At 43.6% G+C, this 19,048-nt stretch overlaps 2 protein-coding genes across 6 annotated transcripts in view; both read right to left on the bottom strand.

Annotated features, from left to right (window-relative positions):
- CEMIP (cell migration inducing hyaluronidase 1) overlaps nt 1–19,048 on the bottom strand; it is a 122,737-nt gene that overhangs the window by 54,370 nt on the left and 49,319 nt on the right. For 2 of the 3 annotated variants that reach the window (XM_068959013.1, XM_068959011.1), the window contains exon 2: nt 2,664–2,767. In XM_068959013.1, coding sequence (XP_068815114.1) covers nt 2,664–2,739 — 76 coding nt within the window. In that variant the 5' untranslated portion in view covers nt 2,740–2,767. Of the gene's footprint in view, nt 1–2,663; nt 2,768–8,152; nt 8,390–19,048 lie in introns of those variants that run through there. The other variant, XM_068959012.1, reaches the window with a different exon arrangement.
- LOC104148395 (inactive cell surface hyaluronidase CEMIP2) overlaps nt 11,688–19,048 on the bottom strand; it is a 60,384-nt gene continuing 53,023 nt past the window's right edge. For all 3 annotated transcript variants that reach the window (XR_011143812.1, XM_068959008.1, XM_068959009.1), the window contains 4 exons: nt 18,706–18,807; nt 16,058–16,218; nt 14,666–14,775; nt 11,688–12,049 (listed from right to left, as the gene is read on the bottom strand). Coding sequence is in view for 2 of the 3 variants with exons in the window: in XM_068959008.1 (XP_068815109.1) it covers nt 11,829–12,049; nt 14,666–14,775; nt 16,058–16,218; nt 18,706–18,807 (594 nt within the window). In the remaining variant the exon portion in view is untranslated. The remainder of the gene's footprint in view (nt 12,050–14,665; nt 14,776–16,057; nt 16,219–18,705; nt 18,808–19,048) is intronic.

Here is a 19,048-nt window from a genome sequence, read left to right as displayed (position 1 = left end):
AGTGCAAGGCAGAAAAGCTCCATATCTGTGCATCTTTACAGGATTATTCTCATACCCCCCCTTGCTGACCCCTAGGAATGCGGCATTATCTCTGCAATATCTCTGTCTTTTCTGACAAAAAGAAAATGAACAACAGCTTAAGATATATGATTTTCTGTACTCTGGAAGCACAGGCAAATCAGCTACCCTATGCAATGCATCCTTGCAAAGGATGCTGTGTCCAGAAAACTGCCAGAGAAAAAGATGCAAGTTAGCCCTTCCTATAGAGATATTCAGCTCTGTTCATAGAGAGACTCGGCCTCATGTGGTCTTTCAGACTAAACTGATAAGGATTCGTTCTCTTTAGGTTCACACATCCCTAGTCTCACACACATATTTGATTTCTGACTTTCATGAAATGTTTATCTAAACAAACCGCTCCCATACCAAATCCAAGAGTCTCATGTTATAAATATTTACTTAAGATAAAATATTTCGCCGATATAATCGCACGCGATATGTGAGCCTCACATTTTACTCTAATCAACAAAATTTGTGAGTGTGAGTCCCATGTGTGATGCATATTTTCTGATGGCAGAAACCTTTCTAATGCTAGGAAACTGAGGTCAGTGGAAGGCTGAACAATGACCTCTTTGCCATCAGAGAGAGCTGAGAGTTTTCACCAGCTCTCCAGTTTTTCCTTTAAAACTAAAAGACTATAAAAAAACTAAAGGATCCACAAACTCATAAGAATAGATGTGGGGTAAACTTTGGCAGGCTTAGGGTTCCAGCACTTAGGACTCTGAGGTTGGTTGGGCTTTTCCCCCGCTATGAATACCAATGCTTCCAGTTGATGGAAAAGACAGCCAGCATGGGTCCACCCACACAAGGAAACGTGTCCCCGAGCCAGCACAGCTGGTGGGGAGCTGCTGTCTGGATTCTGCCACTGCAAAACTTGGGGGACATCTGCAACGCCACGGCCACAGAAACAACATCCATCCATCTGTGTTCAGTTTCCTCTCAGATTCCTCTACCATTTCCATGTCTTAAGAAAACAATAGAATTGGACCAGTCACTGCCTGGATGTCTACAGGGACCCATTCAATACCAGCTCTTTAAGGTAAGCAAAGGACATTTCATGTGTGCAACAGATGGATGCCTTGGCTCTCTGCAAACTTTTCCTGTATAAATGAAGCAATCAAATCAGGGAAAAATAACAATCCACCGGGTAGCAAGTCAAACTGATAAATATCCAGGGCCTAATTTTGATACTACTTGTGCCAGCTGAAAACTGGAAGCTTGTCATTAAAGTCAGTGGCACTCTTTCTGATTTACAGTAATTGAGGAAAACAAGTACGAGGCTCCTGGTTTCTACTAGAAGATGCACAGAATTAATAAGAATTGGAAGAGATAAATATTTTAGACAGCAATGGGGCTTGCATAGTAAACATGCTCAGAGATAACTGCAATACACACTGACAACACATTCTAAAAATGATCTGCTACTCTTTTAGGAATAAGGGTAACTGAAAATTTGCTCACAATGAGGAGATAACTAAAACCAGAAGCACTGATTGAAATATAAAGGTGAAATTTAGCAATTAGGTTAAGTGGCCAAGATAAAAGCCTGCTGATTTTTAATTTATTTAGTTATGCTTGTGCCCAGAAGATCTTCATGTAAATTCAAAAGATGACTTTTGTCCCCAAAATTCATTGTTTAATGATAGTGAGAGAGAGAGAGAGACAGGAAAACACGAGGGAAAATCAAAAAGAATTTGTCCTGATGATTGGGATGACCATTAGAAAAAGTTAACACAGTTCAGAGCAAAGGACCTAAATTCCCAAATTCATTGACCCACTCCTACCAGAGGTTGCCACCTGCCCTGGTCCGTGTCCCTGCACCAGCGACACCACGGGCTCCAGAAGGCTACACACCCTCTGCTCGGCCATCCGAGGTGCTCTTTCGGCTTGGACTGTTACTCTCCCTGTCTTTTTTGCGGTAAGATCCCAACTGCTACCCAGCACAAGGAATTAATTCAGTGTCTTGCTTCTTGACCAAAAGGGCCCAAACGTGCCGATGAAAGGTTACTTCACGCTGTTGCTTAGCTGCAGCATTTGGGGCAAAACATTTGGTCTCTTTGTTTTAAACAAATAACCTCCCCCCGCAAAGTAGCTCTGTTTAGAATATGCATATACAGCTTCCCTTTCCCCCATAAACACTGAGGAGAAGGGCTGCCTGGAAGGGACCTGAAGTCTGTCGGCATGAACAGGAGGGTCTCACCCAGGAGCTATCTGCTCTCCACATATATACTTAGGCAACACAATAAAATGCTCAGACATCACCTCCCACAAGCACAGCTACTACAAGTCGAGGTTTGTTGTGTTACTTCTTTGCGGCAGTTTGTTTTGTTTTGTTTTAATACTGTGGGGCACAATCTGAAAGTCCTGAGGGTACTTTCACCTGCTCGGTACTTTCAGTCTTTGCCATTCCAGCTGCTCTAATTTAGGGATACCGGCAAGTCCAAAACTGGCTTTTCTCCTGAGTTTCCTCACCTTGTCCCTGTTTCTCACTATAAAAACTTTGATTAAAAAAATGCAAAACTGCTCAACCTATACCAGCATTGTCTTTATTTAAAAATGCTTTTACAGACTGTCTCTTTTTTCCCTGTTGCTGGAAAACTTACCTGTGCTTACTGTGGAGATTACAAACAGAAGCAAAACAAAGTTTTGCGCCAAGCACATGGAGGTAGATAAAGCCATTCTTCAGTATTCTTAACTCTCTGGATACCTGTGAAGACAGAATATCAAGCAAATGTGTAATTTTTTTCAGGTCAGGCAAACCCATTCACTATACAAAAAAGGTTATATCTAGTTTTAGGACAGCCAACTTTCACTCCCTCTGAGTTTAGTAGCTAAGGACGCCTCCGTGCCACTTCTGGAACAGCTCGAGCAGAGCAAGAAACCCAAGGCAGCTCCTCACCCTTTGTTAAGTCTAAAATAAAACCACTTGGGATTCCAAATATATACACAGAAAGGAACCACTAGATGTAACCAAAAATTTCTTAGGAATGCAGTATAAACACATCCGATGTCAAGACTCTCTGGAGCTGAATATTCACATGTGCAAAAGAGTAACGAAATACAACAAGGAAGGAGTTTGCACAATTTGCACAAAAAGGTCTTTCAAGGGCACCTCCTGCTTTCTCCCCCACGTCTACCCACACATTTTCACCAGTTGTGGTCTGTGCACCCTCCAGCCAAACCGTACTCATGCTTTCAGTTTCTTAGACTTCAGATCCAAGAAAACACTATCTATTTAATTTGCCAGCCCAGAATTTTGTTGCAAAACCAAAAGTAGCTTTTGAAACCAGCTTACCTATGTTGTTTTCATTTCTGCAGTACCAGCCCCCCAGCAAAAACAGACAAGTAGTGTCATGACAGTCAAAGTTACAATGAATGTGATTCTACCTGACTTTCTCGACTGATTGATTCTGCAACTCTACCCCATGCTGGTGACAATTTATTGACATACATATTCACACAGAGGCAAAGAGATCCAATTCTGCAAGCATTCAATGATCTATATTCATGAGGCACTATTTAAAATTCACATGTAGTCCATTAGGTTTTATTGTTGAAGCCAGTATCAGAGGAACATGGAGAAATTTATTTGTAATTGTCATGGACACATCACAATGATAAAATAGCATAAACGTATGCATCATACAGCTGAATTATACGTGGAAAAAAAAGCAATTGAAAGAAACTCCAGGGTGCCCCAGTTCCTTCAGGGCAAAAAACCACATGTTAGTTTTCATGTCACTTGTTAATATAAAACAAACAAAAAAAATGAGAAAAAGGTATGCAAGAAATGAGGATTTAGTCTGGAGCAAATTCTGCAGTGTAAACACACATAACACGTCTGTACTCTCATAGAAGTGATACAATTTGAAGTATAACGATACGTTCAAACCACACGTCATCCCATAGTTGTATTAAACATAGAACCAGATTTGCCGGGAAACGTTGCAGCAGGAAAATGTTTGCTTGCATTGGTACAGTGCATTTGACAGCCATGAGCTCTGGTAACGGCACAGACTCAGGGCCCAGTGCAGACTGCCTATCAGGTGCTGAAATGCTGTTACAGGCCAGCAGAAAAGAGGAATGCACTTAGTAACGCTGTAACTTCGAATGATATACATTATCAGAGAGCAATAATGTCGCCGTGGAATTTGTGCCAGAACCAGGCTGCACGTGTTCAACATTTTAACAGTATTAACCATCAACATTAGATAAGCCAGGTCTCTCTTAAAGAACATTATGAGAGTTACGCCTAAAGTACAGCAGTCACCATTAAAACGTCAGGATTTGTTAGCGATTATTGCAAAGAGTAATCCGTAAACCCAGTGACTAGATCTTGCTTTAACGATAGCAAAAAACCAAAAGACTGGTAATATCACAGGATGGTCATTATAGATAAGAGGGTTTTTTACAATGTGGACACAAGCACGTATTAGCATTGCATAAAGTCAAATTCCAGCTGGCAAGGTGTCGATTTTATAATGCAATCACATGATGCCAAAGTTCATAAAAATAAAGAGAAGGGACTGAATTTTTGACAGCGATGGCATGCCTTTACTTTCCTGTTACTTTGCTGGTAGCAAAGAAATTTCTTCTCTGTGGCACATTAAAACCTGTAAACTCGGAGGAACATCTCTGCTAGGTCAGTACAGCAGTCCATCCAGCTTATGATCCATCTCTGCCTACAAAACCAGTTGCAAAATAGGTAGGAATGGTAGGAAATGGTAGGAAAATAGTATAAGTAATTTCACAGTCTTTATCTCCTTTGAAGTCGAGAGCTGCCCAGTACTTACCATCAGGTTGTTGCAAATGGCTTTTTCTATCATATGTTACTCACAGGGGAACGCTTCCCTGATTGCATCTGCTTTCCTTAGCAGCTATCAAAACAAGCCCTCAAACAAAACTGAAAATCCATCTCATTTTTGGAGGCATCAGTTTTATGCTGGGCTCCAACGTTTTTGCAGTGTCTGATCTGCTACAAGTCAAAGAATATCGTGCTTATTTTGTGAGTTAGGTAGCATGTTTAATTCAGCTCTCAGTGCGCAGAGTTATTAGCTAGCACTCGGGTTGGAAAGGCTGAGAGACGAGCGGGCCAAGAACAGCCTCTGCTACCAATGCTGACTCCTCTGATCCAGCCTGACTAGCACAGTGCCAGTAAAGCTCTGTTGGGAGGATAATCTCAGGAATTTTCTTTTGAAAGCGTTTAATTTAGCATCTTCCCCAAAATGAGATATAAACAGTAAGGTCTTTGATTGTCCTCATGCAAGAGGAGGAAGGGATAGTAACTCTCTTCATTAATGTCTCCTGCTGGAGAGGATTCAGGAATAGTTAGTTATCTCCTGCCAGTCAGTCGCCGTGTGAGCTCAGCGCACAGAGCCGCGTGGGAATAGAGCTATTGCACTGCATCGTACTTGAACAGACGCCACATTGCTGAGTTCAGCTATGATGTAACCACTTATGTCAACAAATCTCCCTGTAGGCTCAGGCACTCTGCGAGCACAAGGGCCATACAAGTGTCCTCCTAAGTCTGTCTCAAAGGTTTCTCAAATACCATCTGTGAATCCTCTCTTGAAGGAGAAAAGCTTACTCATCTAGGCATGGAAAGCTGCCTGGCAATGGTGAGCAGGACACACATCCCTGGATCTGGCAAGGTGCACTTTCTGAAATGATTCCCAGCTGTTGGATCACTCCAAAGAGTGAACAATAGCAGCAGACAATGCTAAAAGTAGATACAGGAAACCATTAGCACTTAGCTGGCTGCTACTGCAGGTGTCAATAGCGATACTGTACTGGAAAGCGCACGCTGCAGTTAGAAAGCCTGATCCACCGGGGTCCCTGCAGTTTTAATGCTCAAGCCAACACGGAGCAGATGAATCTTAGGGCAAAACTGCAAACCAATGCTCCAAGGAGGCTGGATTCCCTGCAGACTGCATGGTGAAGTCACACAGATGCTCAGCCAGAGTCCAGGCTTTGCAGCAGAGCTGCCTCCTGGGCAGCACAGCAAAGCAGGACTTAGGAAAACAGAAACTAGGCTCTGTCCTTGACTCCGCACTTGCATGACCTGGGTCCAATCACCCAGGCCTGTGACCAAAAATTCAAAAAGTAACCCTTGTTTTTGGGTATTTTAAGGGGCTTTTAAAGCCCAGCTTGATACACTTTGCAGGATGTGCCTTGAGCATCTGCGGAAAATGATGCTCCTTTCCCACGTGTCAAGTGGGGCATAATGGGAGCATTAAGACATGATTTACTTGCAAACAGGGCAAGAATGGGATAGAAGCAGCAGCTACCTAATTTCCCCTGAAAAAGATGCCAAACAGGAGCAGTAAATTTGCCAAACCCCGGATGGCTGCTCCTGCTGCGCCTGTCCAGCCACCAACCCGTGCCAGGGCTGAATGGGGGCTAGAGTCAGCCCCAGCGAAGAGAAGGAAGAGTGGGACAAGCCTGAATGGAAAAGGTCCCATTTAGCCCGGCAGGGAGCGAGCTCCTCTCAGCAGGCGCTCCTCCGCACAGGTACTTGGAGGGCCTGTAAGTAAAATCTGTGACCCCAGGGGAGGGTCTGCTCCAGGAAGCCGGCAAGCCGGGAGCCCATGCCGGGGCTGTTAAGCTCCTGCTGTGCAAATCGGGGCGGGGGGGCCAAACCCCAACCCTTCCATGCCTTAGCTAGAAAAAGAGCAATTGAAGCTGTTGCTGAGGCTTCCGTGGTTTGATGGCGGGGTCGGCAGTATTGCTAGATGCCTCCTTGCCTCCTCATTCGTATGCAAAGCAGCCTAGGTCAGTTAGGAAGCTGATTCCTGAGAGACAGAGGAGGTGTTTAATTAGTGCCTCTGCTGCCTCCCTGCTGACGCTGCACAGGCAGCGCCCTCTCCAGCACAGCTCTGCTCTGCCTTCTGCCTCTCACCGGGAATTTTACCTTTCAGCCCCGGCTGCGAAGACTGATTTGACTGGCACATTTGCCTTGCCGGCCCGAGGAAACGTCAGCAGCTTGTTACAGGGACATTCCTGCGCAAGGGGAACCTTTGTGCACCAGTCCGCCAGCATGGTTAAAGCCTTCAGACAGCCTTAGAAATAAACAAACATATTTCTAGGGATTGGTAATGAAAACGCCTTCCCAAACCCAGGGCGAGCAGCACAGCTGCATAGCTGTTCCTGATCAGCATCTTGATCTTGTGTCTGCCACCATTAGCCACTTTTCAAATTGAAAGCGCAGAAGAATTAAACTCAGGATCAGACCTTACTTTTTAATAACATCAGGACCTGGAGTCCAAAGCACTGCTCTGACTTTTTTCCCAATAAACCTGGGTTCCCTAACAATTTGTCCAACATCTTTTTCCCTACCAGGAAGAAGGTTCAGCTCACACCTTCCATATATAAACTTAGCTGCAAGTTCCTTAATTCCTGATATTCATAAAAACAGATTCTGAATGAGGAACTGGAGTTAGAGGGAGGTTTTTACAATCAATAAATTAAAGGGAACTAATGCGTTTGCAAACGTGTACTGGCAAACTATGCTGGGCCAGAAACAAAGGAAAATAATTACCACTTAATTATTAAGCTGTGCTTTTTTTCAGAATTAACCTCATTTTTGTGCAGGTTACAGACCTTGGAAAGGAAAAGAAATTTTTGGCTGGGATAAAACAACATTATTTGCAATTCACATCACTCCGCCCATTACAGGCTGACTGACTTCCAGTTTCAAACGCTTCCGAAGTGCTCAGCATTTCACTGCATTAAACTATCAGCCACTGCATAAAGTTTTCAAAGCATCAAAACAGTGGGAAACTGAATCCCATTTTCTGAAGCTCAGGACACACTGTATTTACTGTGCCCAATGACAATAATTCAACATACAGTCGGGCTCGTGCTTTCAGGAAGCACCAGAGCTACTGTGTATCCCTGCAGAAATGCTCTGGGGATGACCAGGAAGGCAGCAGGTCCTGAATGCATTAAATGTATCGAATGTGCCTGGGTGGGCTACAGAACACATGCACTGTCCGTGTGCGCTTCGGCATGCAGGAGTGCATACTCCTATCCAGGAAACACCAGAGACAAATACGACAGTACAACAAAAGCGCAACACCCGCACTACACTTACCACCGCAGCTTCACACACACAGACTTCTGGCGCGTGCAAACTCAGCAGCAGCTTTTGCAAACATCGTCCTGAGTGTCCAAGGAGGAGCCGTACCCTCTGCTGAATGTCCCTGGTTTTAAAGTCTGTTTTCCCTCTCCAGGTAAGGAAAATGTGTGCGGTGGCTCAAGAAGATCACAGCATCCTAAATCCTTTTCAAAATGCTGCTTTTAACTACTCAAATATCTGCATCAGGATGTAAATATTTTTCTTTTTGCTTTTGTGGTACTTTGCTGTTTGCATCTGGCTCACCACGGCTCCTGGCCTTCCTCTCCAGGACATTTGCCATTTGCTCTCATTCTGTGGCGGGAGGAGGAAGCCAGATTTTTCAGAAGTTTAGGCACATTCCTCGCCTTCCTTCACCAAGCTCTTCCTTCGCCAATTGTTTAGTCTCAGGCTGGGGTTGGAGCTCTGCAAAGTTTTATTGGGATCCAGAGTCTGGACCTGTCACAGATTATCAAATAAATCTTCAAGAAAATAAAGAGCTTGTTCTGTAAGTAGTTGTTCCAATGTTGGGCTAAAGCTCACAGCCAAAAACATCTTGCTTTTCTTCCCCTGAACAGCCTCAGAAATCATAACAATTATGTGCTAGTAGGAGTTCAAAAGGTCTTCAGACTGCTACTTGGAGGGTCAGTCCCAACCAGCTTGAGCTCTTATATCATTCCTCACCTCATCAAGGGCTCCCGTGGTGCCCGCTCCAGCTGGTGGAGTCTACTGCATCCCACTTTACGTCACCTTCCCCTAGCACCAGCAATGACTTCTTCACATTTTCTAGCAAGCCAGAACCTCTCCCCTCGCCAGACTCGGCTCCCACCTCTCCTACCTGTTGTGGAGACGGAGTCGCAGTCTCTTCTCTCTCCTCTGCCTGTCCCTGTAAACCTGTCAGGTGTCCTCTTACCTCCTGGTCCCCAGGGACCAAAGGGCATTATATATCTGATGGAGGTAAGCTTCTCACCAAAGGAGTCTAGTCCCAGCTCAGTGGCACAGTATTAGCTAGACGGCACGCGCGGATGCCAGAGCGACTTACTCACCAGGGAGCAAACGTCTAGCCAGCAGAACTCTAACCTTTCTCTGCAGCAACTTGTTTGGCCATTTCTGAGAATTTCAAAGAAACAATGGGACATCAGTAATGAAGCTGCCACCTACCTGGCTGAATAACCTGCGTGTAGCTGTCAGGAATTCAAAGGAAAGGAGAAGCAGTCATGTAAGACCCAAGTGAAATAAGGTTTAGCCTTGAAATGAAAGGCTTCTGTTATACTACATCTGCTGGGAGGAAAAGATCAACCACATTCAATAGAAGAGCTAGAAAAAATCATGTCATTCCATAAAGAAAAGGTCTATAATGCTTCACAGATCTTTATATAGACACGGATTGCATGTACCCATTATAGACATGAAGGCACGTTCAGGGATGCACACATTTACCTGCATATCTGAACAGTAAATGTACCAATGGCTACACCTTTAGATTTCTCTCTGCTGGACAAGACCTATCACATATCAGTTTGCCTCATAAGCAAAAAAAGGATGAAGAAAAAATGAAGTTCTCTCCATTCAAAGAATCAAAACTTTGGCCTTTCTCTCTAAACTACTTTTTTTTTCCATTCGGATGCCCTCAGTCAAAACCATAGCACCAGCTCCGAAGCAAGCAAGAAAGCAAAGTATTGCCAGGATGACCAGAAAGCTGCTGAATCTTTGCAAAAATGCTACAAACTCATCTCTCGGGCCAACAGCACAGAAGCAAACAAATAGTAGCCAGGAATCCAATATAAGCTTTTTACCAGCCACCTTGAAGTGAAAACGTTCAGTTGCGTTTCTCTGACAATATAATAGGAGCTGATAGCTGGAAAGTGCTACACCGTCACCAAGGGGGTACAGGACGGCAGCAGTAGGACATGTCCCTCACGCTGGCCTGCCTGTCCTTTTGAAGCAGAGCACTGACTTCACTTAACCTGTATGCTGGCACATTCCAGTTAATTCTCAGTCTCACAGCCAAAACCACTAACAAAGTCACCACCTAACACCAGCTGCAGAGCTTTCGGCTCTGCTAATGTTGAGATCCTCCTGGGAAATGCTCTACAGAAGACACCGTCCGATTAGTGAAGTTATCACATACCACTACTGTGAGCAAGTAGACCACCACCTGCAAATTTTCTTGTACGCTACTGTATAAATACAAAATCATTTCAGTTTTGGACAAACAGCATCTTCTACTGGCTTTTGATTTCTGCACACATAAAGCAAATTTAAGATTTGAGATGCAAGTTTAATAGTAGGCAAGTCAACAATAATGAAAGGAACATCAGAATTATTTTAGTTGCCAGTGCTGGGAGTGAAGATGGTCAGAATTTCAACCTTTTCACTTGGCTTTTGTTTTGTGTTTCCTTCCTCATTTCCACTGAGTAACACCTTTTTCCTTCTTATATTGACAAACCTCTTCCTCATACCAAGTCAATACAGAAATAGTGAGGCCTTGCCTCTAATAAAAAAAAAAAAGTCATCTTCCGTCTTGTAAGACTTCAGAGATTTTTTTCCATACAATACCACTTTCATTAGCAGTTAGTACAACCTAAACACATTTCATACACCAGTCTCTTTGGCTCTGACAGTTCTGACCATTTTGGAAATTTGTTCCGTGCCTGTAAAGAAGTCTGTGACAAAAAATGGGTAGTTTGAAATCACTCTCTCCTTCACTGCTGTTTCCAGGTAACATCACGTTCAAACCAAAATGAGTACGTTGTCATTTCAGGGTAACTTTGTACTTAAACTGTAGTTAGTGAGGTGGTTAGGTTTTTTCCCAGTTTGTATTCAAAGCTCTTGTTTTGTCTTTACTGCAAAAAAACAGCAGCATAAATGAAAAAGAAAGAACGTAAGCTACTACTAGCAAAAGTTGTCCAGTTATCAATGGCAGAAGGAATTCAATACGAGCATTGTCTAGAAAGAGGAACACAAGATTTTGCCCACATAGCACGTCCTTTATCCAGGTTTTCATTCCTATTGGTTTTTAATTAAATGCTCACATCAATTGGGCAAATATTATTTCACCGGTCATTAGCTACAGACAGAAACACATTTATAACTCCTTGTTGCACCATATATATTCAGTTTGATTAGAAGACATTATTGTAGGATCAGTGCAGGCTTATCTCTCAATGCAAGCACGTTTTATTAACTAGAGTTCACCTACGGAGCCGTGTCAAAGAGACGCTTACTTTTTTTTAAAGGCAGACACTAGCGAAGGGAAAACGGGACGAAGGGAGAATTCCCTACCTCTGCTGGAGCTCATCTGTTTCCCTGGACGCTGCTAAAATTTCCACATCAAGTTTCATTTCCAGTTCGCATGATTCTGGAGAGTGTTTTTTACCTTGAAACTTACCGCTTTATACCGAACAGCAGATATGTTCAAAAACTTCTCATCTCCTTGGGAAGGGCGGCCCGCAGGCTTTTCCTATCCGGCCCTCCGAGGCACTATTTGAAAATAAAGCTCTACCACAGATGATAAGGTGAGAATATATTTATTAGTTATAAAATATACAAATGAACAACACTGGCTTGGTACAACGCCTTAAAAACAATGGCAAGTTTTGGTAACAGTAGTAGGATTTGCCTGGCTGAGGTTGTGCCAGCGACGCCAGAGGATTTAGTCGCGGGGCTCTGCAGTCTCCGCAGAGCTGTGCTGTGAGTGGTCCTGAGATAAAGCCAATTTTGGAGGCTCATCAGCACTACCTGAACAGTGATATTCCTTCAGCTTCAGGGGAACATAATGCTGTAGAGAAGCAGCTTTCTGATAACCAGCATGATTAAGGATTTTAATCCAGGAGGGCTTGGCTTGCCCTTTATAGCCAAGCATAGCAAAACTCCCTGAAAAACAGACACAAAGAGAGTGACCCTCTGGATGGAGGAGTTCACTGATTATCAGCACAGCGTAGGCTCACACCACATGTCGCAGAAACTTCTTAGCCTTTTCTTTCCCCTTAAAATAATAGAACATTTAGGAAACAAAAAGGATGATGAAAGAGGGAATAAGCCTTGCTGAAGCCATAACCTCACTGCATCACAGATCTGCAGTTATTTCAATAAACTAAGATGGATTCCCAGATGTGAGTTAGCAGGAATATTGTTTTACTCTTTATTTTTAAACATTGGTACTTTTTCATATTTGACTACATGAAAATGGTTAGGAGCTTTGAATCCTTCTTTTATTAGTTTACATCAGTTTCTTCCTGCTATGGCTAAACTGTTCCCCATGTCATCTCCATTATGGTTCTCTGCCATCACAAAGTACAAAGGCATTATGTCTTCTTTGATTTTAATAATAATGTCCTGTGTTTATATTATGCTTTTCATTGCAAAGGCTCCCAAGGCTATTTGCAGATGCTTGGATCCAGACTGTTCCTGTAAACACTTTAATTTGAATAAGGTTTTGCAAAACCAGACAAGACTCTCAATCCTGACCCTGCTGGTGTCAAGAGGATCACTTTTTCTGCACTACCTTTGGTAGGAGCAATATGCACTTAGAAGAATTCCTTAACCTTCCCTAAAAGGCAGGCACCCCCAGAGCGGACAACAGCAGCTGCTTTACGCAGTCCTGCATAAAATCATTTTGAAAGCTGTGAAGTCAAATAGTGCGCATACCTGAACCAGCGGGAGAAAGCTAATGAATCAGAACATAATTACCTGGACTGGAAATCAGGGCAGACACACGGATGAAAACGCTTACTCTTACAAAAAGCCTAACAGGAGCAACACACGATCAGCCAGCAGCAGTTTAGTCCAGCACAGTGTCCTCTTATGCCACCCTGAAGCACTGGAGCAAGGAGAAGGCCACCTGCAGCTCCTTGGCTTTTCCCTAGGACTGGGTGTTTTGGCTGGCCGTGCTTGCTCCTTTTTGTGCTCCAGCAGTGGTCAGGGCTGGAGGCAGAATCGAGCTCACAAAACACTCAAAGTGCTGCGTGGAGGCGGGCAGCACAGGTGTTTCAGGGAAAAAAGTTTGACAAAACAAACAAAACAAGATTACTTTTTAATCAAAAAATTCCTTTCAAAAGTATTCAGGGCTTTCATGAAAGAATGAAGAAATGAAGGTTTAGGACAAAAAGAAAAAAAGAAAATCTCAAATTTTTGCTTCTAAAAGGATGAAAGAAAAAACAGCTTCTCAGGAACCAAACAAGCACCAAAGTGAAATCACTGTCTCGGCTGTAAAGAATGCGTTCTGCTCCGCCTGGGACAGTAATAGAAATGAGCTTTAGACCTTGAACCAAAAACTGATGTCAATTTCAGTAAAGCAGAAGTAAAAAAAGAAAAAAAAATTAAAAAGGAGCTGAAAATACTGCCAATTCCGCATCTAATCTCTGCTTAAGAGATAACAACTAATCCTCATCGAGCTGGCTGGCTGCTCTCCTGGTTTCCTTATCAACTGAATGAGTTATTCCTCCAAACCTGGACTTCCACAACCACCTCTTTTCCAGTAGGCAGCCCAACATGGCAAAGGCAATGTGTGGATCGCAGCTACACGTTCCCTGAGCTTCCACAAGAAATTTAGCTAAATCGATCAGAAACAGGGAGTCCGGACCTGCCAAAAACGCATGCTACTGAAAGGCATTGTGGTGCGCAGTGTGACACACTATGCTCAGAGCGGCTTTGTTGCAGCAAGGACAGACAGACTTTCGACAGGAGCTGCAGACTGCTCCTGGAGGGCAGCACCAGGACTACCGGCGGGCTGTTCAGACCTGAACTGAGTGGCCTTCACTTTCCTTTCGGCCTCAACGGATGTGCGATTGCATCGTTTTGAGACAATACCCCAAATCACTCTAGTAAAAATGTGCTGTCTTCTCACCCGGCAGAGGAGCGGATTGCCGGTTGAATAAAGACTGATCGGGATTGGTTTCCTGCTTTCTGCAAAGATTTTTCAACCTTTCTTGTTTCTTTGAGGATGCAGTGACAACATTTCTAAACCAATGCTCTAAGACTCTGCAATGCAAACCCGCTTGGATTACCTGGACCAATGATACCCATGGATTTCTTTTGGCAATTCAAGGTAGAAACACAATAAGAACTTTCCCAAACTGGTGATTTCACTTTCCTTCCATCCAAAAAAATAAATATTTCCTATTTCACTTCAGGCTATTTTCTTTTTCATCAACCTTTTAGTTTATTATAGTTTTCCCTTGTAAAGCATTTGAAATTTTAGAGATGGAGTCTTTATCAAATGTTTACCAAATGATTTATTTCTCATTGGAAAAACAGGCTCTTTTTAGGATGAAAAATTTGCAGCATGCAGCTTCTTACTGCTGAGTTAGGGTCAAAAACTTAAAATAACTCTCTCCATGAGCCAAGAAGTTTTTACTAGATTACGCTGGTATATTTTATAGTAGCAAATATACTGATAAACACTATGAAAGCTATTGTACATTTTTGCTAAGGAAACACACTTGTAATTTTTTAGGCAAAAAAAAATCATGACAGCATAAATATAGTTACCTTTTTTGTGGAAGATAATAGGCTTTGCAGAACCTAACCTGGTGAAGACAGACAATCCAGAACTCCTTGCCATTTCTGTAATGTCTCTAGAGCACACAAGAACGAGTGATCTGAAAAGAAGGGCAGGAATTACTGCATGATTGCAAAACGTGACTTTTGTTAAGCATCTCCAAGACCTTTAAGCTCCAATTCAGAAAATGACTTAAGAGCCTGCTCAACTGTAAGGACATGCTTAAATCCCTTTGATTCCAACCACACATAAGGCTCCATAACTTTAAACCTCTGTTTAAATATGTTCCTGAATTAAACATGTGCTTCACACGGAATCAAACACAGTGTGAACGATCGTGTGAAAATGCATCCCCTGTGAGAGAAAGGTACTCCGCTGCAGAAGAAATAGTTACTGTGCAGTCCTGACACCCTGCAACCCTTTATATTCTGGGTCTGATTTTCACTCAGGCCTCAGTCTGACTTTGGTCCTCACAGATGTGCTTTAAGCCCTCAGTGAATTGTACCTGCAACGAATTATACGCACAACCGGTTGCATTTAGTTGAACGCCCAGGCCTGCATAGTATGGATACACAGAAGAAAAATCAAGCCAAACGTACAGCCGTCACAGGGATAGGTGTCACTTTATGCACTTTGCATACATATACATGATCATGCGCATAAATAAAGATGTAATAACTCAGGAGCGTTCGAATCGCTGGTCATGAACTGCTCAGAAATGTCTTGGACGGAAAGTCTGTTTTCTGGTTATTTGACCTGCTTCTGTCAGCAGCCAAGAATTTATCTATAAATCTCTGTTGTTGTGTGTTTATGTGGCGACACATAAAACCACCAGGAATGTGGAACAGAGATGATCCCGGCCATTGCCAGCACACATTCAAGGTAACAGAGCCGGCAGGCAGGCAGGCAGGCCTATTCACGGCTTGCCCAGGAAAAATTGTGCTGGCAAACCTGGCACACCTATGATTTGCAACTGCCGAAAGACGCAAAAACAATCACCAAAATAAATAGAAGCCAACTCGTTTCAGAAGTGGAAAACTACACCATCAGCTGCCAGGAAATTGCTGGACATCAACATTAATGGACAGAATTACAAATGTCACCACAAGGAGCTTATCTACCCCATACTGGAAAATGAATTGTTAACGTAGAAGCAATTGCCAATTTTCCAGAAAATCTATCTTTGTCTGCTCTAATCTGTGCAGTCCTGCCAGAGAAACGCTGCTTCTTTTATATCTGGTTGATATTTAATGTTTGAACATATTTAATCTCTGTCAGATTTCTTCAGAGCACAGGTTCAGGTATTAAAATAGGTCATTTTCTTTTCTTTGTCTATCACCCACGTGTTGCTACACGAACTGGGCTTTCAACACTTTGCTTACCTCTCCTTTATAGATGTTTGAACATAATCAGCTATTGAATTGGCAGCATTTTCACGGCTAACTGTGTCAAAGCGCCGCCTACTCACGACTGCTCCTGAGCATGCATCTAGCACCACGAAGAATATCCCACGGCTATTGAACAGGAAAATTTTATCGTTGATCTGCAACAAAAACAGAGGTAAGTGTTATGGAGGCAGGCAGTACATGACAGGGGAGCTTCAGATTTTGATCCTACTTTTTCATAAGACGGAAGTTACAAGGAAGGAAAATACCAAGCTTTTACATCCTATAATTTCAAATGTGTAGTGAGTACAGATAAAGTGACATCACTTACAGCTGGTGAGTCACAGGAGGCAGGCAAAATCTTATTTCTCCTTGATTCTGGTAAGCCCAATGGGGTATAAAAACATGAGAAATAAGGCCATCTACATCTTTTGTGTATTAAGAAGATAAAGTTGGGAAGTTGAGAATCCCAGGAGTGAATGCTTAGTTTAGTCTTAGTACAGATTCTTTTCATGTGGGTTGAAATTATTGTCACTTAGCAAAGCAGATTCGACAAAGTAGCAAAGGTGCTGGGACAGTGGATGGGGAGTGGAAGCCAAAAAAAAAAAGGAGACTTTTATTTTTCGTAGAAATGTGAGGATCAAAAAGTTTGAAAACTAAAATATTTCTTCTTGGTAGTGCTGTCCCAGCGCCTCAAGGAAGATCTAGCACAAGTGGCTCATGCTCCCTGCCCTTCCTATAGCAAGGGCTCCTTCCTCAGATTACATCTCTCATGATGTACCACAATCTTCACGTTCAGCAGGACAAGGGCTCTCTGAGGTGCCCAGCCCTGGTGCATCTCCAGAGCATCCCTGAGGCCAGCCCAGCCAGGGGAACAGACACCACACAACCTCCTCCAAGCCCAGCAATGGTGCGCTGTGGCCAGGCGGTGAGAAACCTCAGCCCGGGGCACGCACCACATACTCCATATAGACTCCAAAGCCCTCAAACACCCAGGAGCTCTAATATGTCCCATTCATTTGGGGCATGTGGATGCCTCCAGGGAACATACAGCCAGAGCGAGCAAGAAAGGGAAGTGTTAAGAAGAGGCTTCTGCAAGATAACGGAGGCTGAACAGGGTGGTGAGTGCCATAGAGGGGCAAGGGTAAGGGAAACAGGAGAGTCTGGGTCATGGTTGGGCAGCAGGGAGTTAGGATGAGGACACGCAGATGGATTAAATCCTCCACCACAGTGCTGCCTGTCCTGGTCCCCTCGGGCTAGGAAGCTGCAGCGTGTCAAATTCTAGATGCCAGCAGGGCACAGAGCAACGACCTGCACGTGAGCAGCTGGCAAAAAACCCGTCCGCTGCATGCCTGCCTCCCCATTGCATGCTCCTGACGCCTGCTCTGCACCATCCCATGCCTTGGGTGCTGCACCAGCAGCAGGACAGGCCACCGTGAGGGGCTTTGGCCACCTGGGGCAGCTCCCCACCACCCCGCAGCCGCACGAGCCCTTGTACTAGCATGTGGGAACATGTGGCTGAGGGCAGGATGAGGGAGGGTAGGTTTGTCCCTCCCGCTCCTTAAAAATAAAAGTAATTCCAGCCTTGTGGAAACCTGGTTTATAAACTTAAAATGTTTTTTGAGATTTGAGTTTCATTTGGCAAAACATGAACAAAACACCTGCCTCAGCAGTGCAGGGCTTCTCGCCTTCATTCCCTTCTTTCTGTATTTCCTCAGTCTTCTAAGGTTTAGGGTAAGAATCCTCTTTCAGACACTAATCCTTACTGTTTGCCTAGCCTCACCTTTAATTCTGCTAGGAGTACATGTGTCTGAAATAAAACTTCATTTGGAAAACAATGGTTTGAATTAAAGCTTTGGAAATGCAAAGAGGCTTTGTGGATCCCCCTGGTTTTGCCACCCTCGCGGACCAGGCTACGCTATGAACACAGAGCCTGTGAGCGCTGCGCACGCACGGGTCTTTGCAACTCCCCGCAGGTAAGGAGGACGCTTCCTCAAATAACTCCTACTTGCTAATGGTTTTGAATTAACTTTTGACAATGCAGCCAGTGCACACGGCAAGAAATTTTGGCTGCTCCGATTCCTTAAGGACGCTGTACTAGCTTTGTTTGGCATCTGTTAGCGATGACTACAATTCAGTAGCGTACAGGCTTGTTAACCTGGATAGTGTCCTGGCAAACTTGGTTCCAGGCTTTTCACTCTTCTCCATCTAGGCAGACATGTCAGGGATGTGCAGGGACAACCTGACAACTCCAAACTCTTTCAGTAGTGAAAATAGAGTTAATTTTATTTTTTAGTGCAGTGCAGCAAAGAGAAGCAGAAAAACAAACTTGTTTTTTTCCCCCTAGGTCCTTTGTAAACAGTGACTTTGGTGTGCTTTTTTTCCCTCATTCCTCTATATTAGAGTGGTGGCGTTAATTCTTCTTTTGAGGTGATAAAAGGCGCTTTTTTTCCCTAAGGGCTCAAACCCTCATCTGAATAGAATATGAGCTCCTAGTGGCTTTAATGGAGCTAATTATAGAGCAGAACAATGTAGCTGGATCTTCCAGTGGAACATCCCATTTCCTCGGCAAGGTTTTGCAATAACTTTCTTTGGAGATAGTTTCCCCTGTTTAATCACCGTTTCAAACGTGGTAAAACACGTACCTTAATGAACGCAGACGTCGAGTGGTTTTGTATGTCAGCCGTGCTGCGAGACTGGATCTGTATTCTTACATACTTGACTGAGGGTTTGCTAGTGATAGCAAGCTGCAATTACGTGAAAGACAGAAATTAAAAATCGCTTGCTAACTAGTTTTCATCACGCAAAATGACATCAAGTACAGAGGTTCATACGCATGAATGCAAAACTTTAAGAATTCACTTTTTCAGATTACGGTCCTTGTTCACATGTAAGTGCTCCTTTACAAGACAGCTTTTATCAAGGAATCATGGCAGTGTTGGTTGGCAAGGACCTCTGGAGGTCATGTAGTCCACTCTCACACAAAAT

The sequence above is a fragment of the Struthio camelus genome, chromosome 12 (genome assembly GCF_040807025.1).
Source record: "Struthio camelus isolate bStrCam1 chromosome 12, bStrCam1.hap1, whole genome shotgun sequence".
Classification (NCBI taxonomy): domain Eukaryota; kingdom Metazoa; phylum Chordata; class Aves; order Struthioniformes; family Struthionidae; genus Struthio; species Struthio camelus.
The sequence above is the reverse complement of the archived record's forward strand: the minus strand, read 5'-3'. Positions and strand labels throughout refer to the sequence as shown.